General features: G+C 48.0%; 1 protein-coding gene across 2 annotated transcripts in view; it reads right to left on the reverse strand.

Annotated features, from left to right (window-relative positions):
* The window catches only part of PSTPIP1 (proline-serine-threonine phosphatase interacting protein 1), a 71,108-nt gene that overhangs the window by 9,915 nt on the left and 50,931 nt on the right, over positions 1 to 10,262 (reverse strand). For both annotated transcript variants that reach the window (XM_068144273.1, XM_068144272.1), the window contains exons 9-11: positions 10,156 to 10,235; positions 4,753 to 4,851; positions 4,019 to 4,115 (exon numbers count right to left, since the gene is read on the reverse strand). In XM_068144273.1, the coding sequence (XP_068000374.1) occupies positions 4,019 to 4,115; positions 4,753 to 4,851; positions 10,156 to 10,235 (276 nt within the window). The remainder of the gene's footprint in view (positions 1 to 4,018; positions 4,116 to 4,752; positions 4,852 to 10,155; positions 10,236 to 10,262) is intronic.

Raw genomic sequence — 10,262 nt, forward strand, 5'->3', positions numbered from 1 at the left:
TGGTGCTGGGTGCCTGGGAGAAGAGACCAACCCCTTCCCAGCTACAAGCACCCCTCAGGTAGTTGTAGAGGGCAATGAGGTCACCCCTGAGCCTCCTCTTCTCCAGGCTAAACAACCCCAGCTCCCTCAGCCTCTCCTCACAGGGCTTGTGTTCAAGGCCTCTCCCCAGCCTTGTTGCCCTTCTCTGGACACCTTCAAGTGTTTCAATGTCCTTCTTAAACTGAGGGGCCCAGAACTGGACACAGGACTCAAGGTGCGGCCTAAGCAATGCAGAGTACAGGGGCACAATGACTTCCCTGCTCCTGCAGGCCAGGATGCCATTGGACCTCTTGGCCACCTGGGCACACTGCTGGCTCATATTCAGGCAGCTGTTAATCAGCACCCCCAGGTCCCTCTCTTTTTGGCAGCTCTCCAGCCACTCCATCCAGTTAGTGTGAAGAATCACTACAGATAAGACTCACAGTAATTATGGAGTCTGATGACCAGTTTAAGCATCTCCCTGTGGCCCTTGTAGGTTGCTCCTTCGGTGTAGTTTCTAGACTAGAATGCACTGTAAAATCAGGTGGAAGAGGGGAGTGAGCAATAGCATCCAGAAACCAAAAGCTTTGGTCAAGATGAAGGTCTCTGCTACACAATGCCAAACCACACGTGAATTTCCTCCTGCATTTTGCAAATAATAAACCAGCTCACCATGTGCTGCTGTGCAAAGTCATTAGCCAGAGCTGTGGAGATCCTAGGCTGTTACTCCCAGACAAAGTGACACAAAAGAAAACCCAACAAAAAAAGCAAGTCAGGTGTTTCTTTGCCTTTCATAAAGCTCTCAAGGGGTTTTCCCACCTGTTCCTTACTAGAAGTGAGTCTTGACACAGCCAAGAGCTGTTTGTAGAAGATTGCCTAGGTGATGGGAGAATGAGAAATCTCACATAGAAGGAAAAAAAATAAACCAATTAGCTCAGAATTAGAGATTTCTTGGTACACAGAAATTGTTTCACACTGTTGCAAGGCACAGTTCTCCCTTCTGCCAGTGCAAATGTACTTTTTCCTCACTAAACGCTCCTCTATCGGTGAATTTAAGTGCCCTATGTGAAGAAGAATAAACTACAGCAGCAAAATGTCATCCACTGCACCAGTATCAATATATTCATGAAAAAAATAATTCCCCAGGTCCCAACTCCACATTTCACATGTGTAATGACACAAAGGGTGAGTGAAAAGCTGGCCTCAGGTAGCTCACTGCTAAATGATTGGCAGCATCCAGCTCTGCTGAAGGAGTTCCTGGTCTGTGCTTGCTGCCAGCTCTGAGTTCTGCAATGAAATCAAAGGGGTGTAAACTCTTCCTGGACAAGACAAATATCCCTTGGGACAGGACATTGTACCTGGACAATTCCTAGCATGGAAGGTTTTTATCAGTAGTGCCGGGTTCTGCACATCGGCCACAACAACCCCAGGCAGAGCTACAGGCTGGGGTCAGAGAGGCTGGAGAGCAGCCAAGGCAGAGAGGGACCTGGGGGTGCTGGTTGATGGTAGGCTGAACATGAGCCTGCAGTGTGCCCAGGCAGCCAGGAGGGCCAATGGCATCCTGGCCTGCATCAGGAAGAGTGTGGCCAGCAGGAGCAGGGAGGTCATTCTGCCCCTGTACACTGCACTGGTTAGGCCACACCTCGAGTCCTGTGTCCAGTTCTGGGCCCCTCAGTTTAGGAAGGAGGTTGACTTGCTGGAGCATGTCCAGAGAAGGGCAACAAAGTTGGTGAGGGGCTTGGAACACAGCCCTGTGAGGAGAGGCTGAGGGAGCTGGGGTTGTTTAGCCTGGAGAGGAGGAGACTCAGGGGTGACCTTATTGCTGTCTACAACTACCTGAAGGGAGGTTGTAGACAGGCAGAGGTTGGTCTCTTCTCCCAGGCAGCCAGCACCAGAACAAGAGGACACAGTCTCAGGCTGTGCCAGGGGAGGTTCAGGCTGGAGGTCAGGAGGAAGTTCTACACAGAGAGAGTGATTGCCCATTGGAATGGGCTGCCTGGGGAGGTGGTGGAGTCGCCATTGCTGGAGGTGTTCAGGAGGAGACTTGACAGGGTGCTTGGTGCCATGGTTAGTTGATTAGGTGGTGTTGGATGGTAGGTTGGACACGATAATCTTGAAGGTCTCTTCCAACCTGGTCTATTCTATTCTATTCTATTCTATTCTATTCTATTCTATTCTATTCTATTCTATTCTATTCCATTCCATTCCATTCCATTCCATTCCATTCCATTCCATTCCATTCCAAGTATACTATTTCCTTAGACCAGCATAACATATTCCCCTCTCTGAATGGAGGATGCTGGTGAAGGCATGGTGAGGGGATTTCTCTGATGCAGCAGTAGGATGTTAGAGCAGACAGTGGAAGTAAAACAGTGTGTAGAGGTTTAAAAAAAAAACCACAGAGGAGGAAGAGATGTTTTCAGCATGGAAATGTACCACTTATGAAGAGCTGAAATAGGGGTGTTTCTTTTGCAAAAGCTGTGAGTCTTTGTTTACTGCAGGAGCTGAACAGAAGTGCAAGCATTCATTCAGTCTGTAAATATCTTGTATTGCTTGTTGAAGTGTTTGGCTGTGCGAAACACGACTTAGCCTCTGTGCTGGGGATGTGTTAGGAGAACTCCTACCCTGGAGCAGTACCTCTTAATTTTAAAACTGCTCTTAGCTCTTGCTGTCTCAATCTCCATTTCAGCCCAGATGATTTAATCATTTAAGTCAATGAAAAGGCAGCATTGTCTTGAATGACAGAGCCTGTGAACCTTGCATTGCTTCTGCGTGCCGGGGCAAAGCCAATTTCATTCAAAATTCCCCCAGCTAGAGTCTTACTCTTGTACAGACAACTTCCTGAGAGGACAAAAGAGGTTATTCTCCGCTGGGCAGGTGGAACAAACCAGAACACAAAGTTTGGTCTTCTCCATGCTTCAAATGAAGAAGGAGCATTTCTGTCTGGAGCACACTAGGGTGCAGGTACATGATAAGTTGACTCTGCCTTGTCACCACTGCAGGAAATTGAGGCTGCCATCCCGGGAAGGCAGTTTGCCACCTCCTTAGTGATGTCAGTTCAGCTGTGCTACGAAATGAGCCTGGTTGCAAAGCCAAAGCAACTTTTTTGCTTCTTTTTGGGAGAGAGACTTGGGGGTGCTGGTGGACAAAAAGCTCAACAGGAGCTCTCAATGTGCACTTGCAGCCTGCAAAGCCAATCAGAGCCTGGGCTGCATCAGGAGAAGTGTGGCCAGCAGGGCAAGGGAGGTGATCCTCCCCCTCTACTCAGCTCTGGTGAGACCCCACCTGGAGTACTGTGTCCAGTTCTGGAGCCCCTATTCCAAGAGGGATCTGGAGGTTCTGGAAGGTGTCCAGAGAAGGGCCAGGAGGATGATCAGAGGGCTGGAGCACCTCTTCTATGAGGACAGACTGAAGGAGTTGGGGCTGTTCAGTCTGGAGAAGAGAAGGCTCCCAGGTGACCTCATTGTGGTCTTCCAGTATCTGAAGGGGGCCTACAGGAAGGCTGGGGAGGGACTGCTCAGGATCTCAGGTAGTTATAGGACTAGGGGGAATGGAATGAAGCTGGAGGTGGGGAGATTCAGGCTAGATGTGAGGAGGAGGTTCTTCACCATGAGAGTGGTGAAGCCCTGGAATGGGTTGTCCAGGGAGGTGGTTGGGGCTCCGTCCCTGGAGGTGTTTAAGGCCAGGCTGGATGAGGCTCTGGGCAGCCTGATCTAGTGTGGGGTGTCCCTGCCCATGGCAGGGGGGTTGGAACTAGATGATCCTTGTGGTCCCTTCCAACCCTGACTGATACTATGATACTATGATAACTTGGACCATCCAGCTATCCCACTTACAGTACCACGCAGGAGTGATGACAGCAATGTGAGGGGGAAGCAGGCAGGAATTAATAGCTGGAGCAGAAACTCCTCCAGCTGCTTCACCTCTGAGGGACATGTACTGCACAACTGCAGCCTCAGCCTGGTGGGTGACTCACTTGACGACCAGCAGGGGCAATTACCTGGAGGTTGTGTTCCTGTCATTTTAGTCCTAATGAAGTAGTCTAAGTCTGACTCTACAACGCAGTTCTCCAAGCTTACTCGAACCTCTTCATACAGCTACAAGACAGAATCCAACAATTTAATTTGATTTTTAACATTTCACATCAACAGTTAATATTTTTGCAATAATTCTCCCCACAAGAAGCACTTTATACTTGGTTCATGTCTGAGCTGGATGATCTTTGGCCTGTCCCCCCCCCCCCCAAAAGTTCATGTAAACACAATTGCTTGTTTGTTCTTTGGACAGCCTTTGAAGAGAGGAGGTTGAAGGCAGCCCAGAGATTTTCAATGTGGTAAAGAAATGAATACCAGGAAACAACCATTCAAAGTTAAAACCAGTGTGTTCGTTGTGCCTTCCAATTTTGAGACCATGACTGGATGCCTTTCTGAAAGTTGTGAGCCCAGATATACTCAGCTGAGTGTTCTGGTAGCTGGAAGTGTTCCTCAACAAACCAAAGGGAGGAAACATGCAAGTGTCACCAAGTGTGACACAGATTGACTGCATCCAGGCATTTAGTGGGTTTACATCTAGAGGGAACAAGCTATATTGAGGATACACCCCTCTTGCTGAACATGCACCACAACAGCTGGTTGGCTGGAGACAGGTTGCACACAGAAGAGCAAGCTAGTGCTGTGTTATTCAAGAACTCTTGCCTCTCCTCTGCACATGAAGCTGCTTGGCAGGTGCTCGTACCTCATCATCCTTCACACACTGCATGGAGAGCTGGTTGCAGTGAACCCATAGCGAGTTGCGGAGGATGGTGATGCGGTCACACTCCTGGAGCTGGAAGACCTAAAGCCAAAGAGGAGATGGAAAGGAGTCAGGATCTGGATTTGATTTCTACCTCTGCTGCCAAGGATTACAGGGTTCTTTCTGCCCATTGCACTGCAATCTTGATGTTTAACAGATCAGTAGAGTACTGGTATAACATGGTATTTATGTTAAAGACAAAACTATCCCTCTCTGCCTTGCATCTTTCCAGATTTTTCCTCTTCAGAACCATTTGTTGTTCTCTGGACTTCCCTCTGTTCATTTGTAAGGTTATTTTCATGGTAAAGAGAAGGCATTTTTCTTTCATTAGAGTTTACTCTTTTCCTTCAGCTGTCTGATTTTTCTCATGCTGTTGCACAGCTTGGAAAGAACAAGGTGGGAAGAGAGAGGAGAAGTGTGAATTTTGTTGGGGGAAGAGGCAGATAAACTATTTCCTTAAAAGCTTTAAAGAACCAACAAAACATAAAACAACCAACCACCCTGATCTTTAAGTTGCACTGTTAAAAGTAGAACATCAATTTTTGGTTTTCTATGAGGTGTGAAAAGCTCGGATGCTTCCAGCCATCTGTTTCCATCCCTATTTGCTAGCAATTATGTCCAGAACCCCACAAATATATACAATATTCAGCAGAACATTCAGTTGGGTAAGCTGCCTGCCATCTAATATCTTACCAGCTAAAAAATAACAAAGCAGGACTAAAGAGTTTTTCAAGGGAGTAAGATGGCATTGGGACCAGTTTCTGAGAGGCAAAGCTTTTAAAGGGAACCTGAAGGATGGAGAATGAGTATTGCAGTGTCCATTCTGAACAAAAAGCCTCTGGCTGCAGCCTGGACCCTCAGAAGCAGCAGAAACAGCACAAGACCTGCATGGGAATTTTCCAGGTAAATGGTGTCCTGTTGGGAAATGTAACTCATCCAAGAGGGAAGTGCAATGCCTCTGGGCTGGCCAAGCCCTTTGCAAAGTACAGCTGGGTGTTGTGTTGGCACATCCCCTGTGCCCTGTCAGTTTGCGCCACAGGCTGCTGCTGAACCTGGGCATCCCTTGCTAAGGAGTATGGCACAGCCCCCAGGATGGAGGTCATCCCAGTGCTGCCACTTGCTAGCCCAGATTTTCAGGCTCTGCAGGTCCATCACTTAGCTAGAGACCTAAGCCACTTCAGTACTTTTTAGGTTCCCAATTGTGCAGCCAGAAGTTTGGGATCTTAAGCTGCTTTTTTGTAACAGTGACTAGTTTTAAATGCCTAAAATAACTCTGTCAGTTCTTCTATCTACAAGCACTTTCACAAGAAGACATCAAAATCATAGAAACATAGAACAGTTTGGGTTGGTAGGGACCTTAAAAATCATCTAGTTCCAACCACCCTGCATAAGCAGAGTCACCTCCCTCTAGATCAGGCTGCTCAAGGCCCCATCCAACCTGGCCTTAAGCACCTCTAGGGAGTGGGCATCCTCAGCCTGTCTGGGCAACCAGTTTCAGTGTCTCACCACCCTCACTGTAAATAATTTCTTCCTAATCTCCAGTCTAAATCTTCCCTCTTCCAGCTCAAAGCCATTGCCCCTCTTCCTATTTTGCAAGCCTTTGTAAAAAGTACCTCCTCAGATCTCTTGTATGCTATCTCTTGCTTAGCCTGGAGAAGAGGAGGCTCAGGGGAGACCTTCTTGCTCTCTCCAAATCCCTGAAGGGAGGCTGTAGCCAGGTGGGGGTTGGTCTCTTCTGCCAGGCAAGCAGCACCAGAACAAGAGGACACAGTCTCAAGCTGCACCAGGGGAAGTTTAGGCTGGAGGTGAGGAGAAAGTTCTTCACAGAGAGAGTTGTTAGCCATTCGAATGTGCTGCCCAGGGACGTGGTGGAGTCCCTGTCCCTGGAGGTGTTCAAGAGGGGATTGGATGTGGCACTTGGAGTCATGGTTTAGTAGTCATGAGATGTTGGGTGACAGGTTGGACTTGATGATCTTTGAGGTCTTTTCCAACCTTATTGATTCTATGATGCTACTTCAGGTATCAGAAGGCTGCTCTAAGGTCTCCCAGAGCCTCCTCTTCTCCAGGCTGAACAGCCTCAACTCTCTCAGCCTGTCCCCACAGGGAAGGTGCTTCACCCCTCTGATCATCTTTGTGATGTCTGACCTCATGCCAATATTCCAATTTCCTTCTTGTGCTGGGACACCAGCACTGGATGCAGAACTGGTGAGGTCTCACCAGAGCAGAAGGAATGCCCTTCCTTTAAGAAGGGTTGGTTGAATTAAGCAGCAGGCAGGCCACAAGCTCTCTGGGCTGCTCAGAATGTAGCCATGTGGAAGAAGTGAAGTGGGTTTGGTTGTAGGACACCCTTTTTTTTTAAGGCTTTTTAAGAAGGGGGGAAAGTGTATCTTGGAAAAATTAAGGCTTGGCACAATTTCCATGAAAAGTCTGCTGTGCCAGCCATGGGACTTTCCAGTCCTTCCAGATAAGGAATATTTTAGAGGAAGCAGAGAACTGGAAAGCTATGCTCCTGGCATTTTATTTTATGTGGGAATAAAGCCTGCAACAAGTAAACAGAACAAAATCATACTTCAGCAGATGGGCAAATGCATTTGAAGGATTAATATGACCGAATGTGTGGCTAATTTGGATGTCAACCAGTTCGTGTAAATTAGTGTGCAAATCTCCTTGTCCATCTTCAGCATAATGTCAGTAGCAATTTTTACTCCACCACCAACCTCGACCGACTGGGCAGACGGGCAGAATCCAATGGGATGGCATTCAACAAGTCCAAGTGCCAGGTGCTGCACTTTGGCCACGGCAATCCCATGCAGAGCTACAGGCTGGGGTCAGAGTGGCTGAGAGCTCCCAAACAGAGAGGGACCTGGGGTTACTGATCGACAGCCACCTGAACATGAGCCAGCAGTGTGCCCAGGTGGCCAAGAAGGCCAATGGCATCCTGGCCTGCATTAGGAATAGTGTGGCCAGCAGGAGCAGGGAGGTCATTGTGCCCCTGGACTCTGCATTGGTTAGGCCACACCTTGAGTCCTGTGTCCAGTTCTGGGCCCCTCAGTTTAAGAAGGACATCGAAACACTTGAGCGTGTCCAGAGAAGGGCAACAAGGCTGGTGAGAGGCCTTGAGCACAGCCCTGTGAGGAGAGGCTGAGGGAGCTGGGGTTGTTTAGCCTGGAGAAGAGGAGGCTCAGGGGAGACCTCATTGCCCTCTACAACTACCTGAAAAGTGGTTGTAGCCAGGAAGGGGTTGGTCTCTTCTCCCAGGCAACCAGCACCAGAACAAGAGGACACAGTCTCAAGCTGCGCCAGGGGAGGTCTAAGCTCGAGGTGAGGAGGAAGTTCTTCACCGAGCGAGTCGTTCGTCATTGGGATGTGCTGCCCAGGGAGGTGGTGGAGTCCCCATCCCTGGAGGTGTTCAAGAGGGGATTGGATGTGGCACTTGGTGCCATGGTCTAGTCATGAGGTCTGTGTTGATAGGTTGGACTCAACGATCCTCGAGGTCTCTTCCAACCCTAGTTATACTGTGTGGTACTGTGATACCGTCATGCCTTTCAGTGGAAAGATTACTCTTGTGACAGAGGGCAAATATTCTTAGAGGTGAATATAAAGTGCTGTACAAACAAAAGTTTCTAAGTGGTTTGGATATCATTGCTCTCAGAATGCTGTGGTGCTTTTTATTTGTTTTTAGCTTAGTCAGAAAATTTCATTTTTAATCTCCATTGAACTTGTGAGATTAAAAAAAAAAACCCACAAAGAAAAGGGGGAGGTTGGAAAAAGAGAAACAAATACAGAAACCTATTCTGCACTGGACTGGAACATAAAGCCCTTCTGGAAGCCACTTGCAAAATATAATCTAAAGAGAATATTTTTCTTCTTCATTTTTCATGGGTTAATTGAATTCTTCTTGATTCAATGCTGAATTATTTTTTTTTTTTAACTAAAAAGTAATTTTCATGTTGACATTTCTGTTCATTTGCTACTGGAATGATATTCTGTCACAAAGCTGTTGTCTGGGAAACAACTTTATCCTGGCTGTGATAGATATAGAATAGAATAGAATAGAATAGAATAGAATAGAATAGAATAGAATAGAATAGAATAGAATAGAATAGAATAGAATAGAATAGACCAGGTTGGAAGAGACCTTCAAGATCATCGAGTCCAACCTATCATCCAACACCACCTAATCAACTAACCCATGGCACCAAGCACCCTGTCAAGTCTCCTCCTGAACACCTCCAGCGATGGTGACTCCACCACCTCCCCAGGCAGCCCATTCCAATGGGCAATCACTCTCTCTGTGTAAAACTTCCTCCTGACCTCCAGCCTGAACCTCCCCTGGCACAGCCTGAGACTGTGTCCTCTTGTTCTGGTGCTGGCTGCCTGGCAGAAGAGACCAACCTCCGCCTGTCTACAACCTCCCTTCAGGTAGTTGTAGAGAGCAAGAAGGTCACCCCTGAGTCTCCTCTTCTCCAGGCTAAGCAGCCCCAGCTCCCTCAGCCTCTCCTCACAGGGCTTGTATTCCAAGCCCCTCACCAACTTTGTTGCCCTTCTCTGGACTCGTTCCAGCAAGTCAACCTCCTTCCTAAACTGAAGGGCCCAGAACTGGACACAGGACTCGAGGTGTGGCCTAACCAGTGCAGTGTAGAGGGGCAGAATGACCTCCCTGCTCCTGCTGGCCACACTGTTCCTGATGCAGGCCAGGATGCCATTGGCCCTCCTGGCTGCCTGGGCACACTGCAGGCTCATGTTCATCCTACCATCAACCAGCACCCCCAGGTCCCTCTCTGACTGGCTGCTCTCCAGCCACTCTGACCCCAGCCTGTAGCACTGCCTGGGGTTGTTGTGGCCGATGTGCAGAACCTGGCACTTGGATGTGTTCAATCTCCTGCCCTTGGACTCTGCCCATCTGTCCAGCCTGTCAAGGTCCCTCTGCAGAGCCTCTCCACCCTCCAGCAGTTCAACTCCTGCCCCCAGCTTGGTGTTGTCCACAAATTTAGTAGATCTAGCGTATCCTTATGTTAAGTTGTGGGTGAAGACTGGCAACAAGTGCTTGCAAATAGGTTGTACCAGTTCATCCTTTGCTCCACTTCTCACACCTCTGCACTTATTCCCCTGCTTTCTATTTACATACATAAGATGAACAAGCAAGGGGAATGGAAGCAAGGGAGACAGCTAGAAGCTATGTCTAAATCAACTCTAGGTTTTGCAGTATTTTTGCAAAGGCATCTGCTGAGACTTCACATAAAGTCAACAGCAGAACCCTTGGGACAATATATCCGGTCTTAGACTGATACCTGCTAGTAGGATAAAATAGAGTGCACAAATACATCTGCAAAAGTCAATGTTTACCTCGCAGGTTTTGATATGTTCCTGTTCCCACTCTGTCCTGACCTTATCCAGCTGCTCAATGCTCTGTTTGTACACGTTCTCTGTAAACATACACACATAACAGAAAC

This window comes from Melanerpes formicivorus, unplaced genomic scaffold, assembly GCF_026170545.1.
Source record: "Melanerpes formicivorus ecotype bairdi unplaced genomic scaffold, bMelFor1.0.p_v2 SCAF_10, whole genome shotgun sequence".
Lineage (NCBI taxonomy): Eukaryota > Metazoa > Chordata > Aves > Piciformes > Picidae > Melanerpes > Melanerpes formicivorus.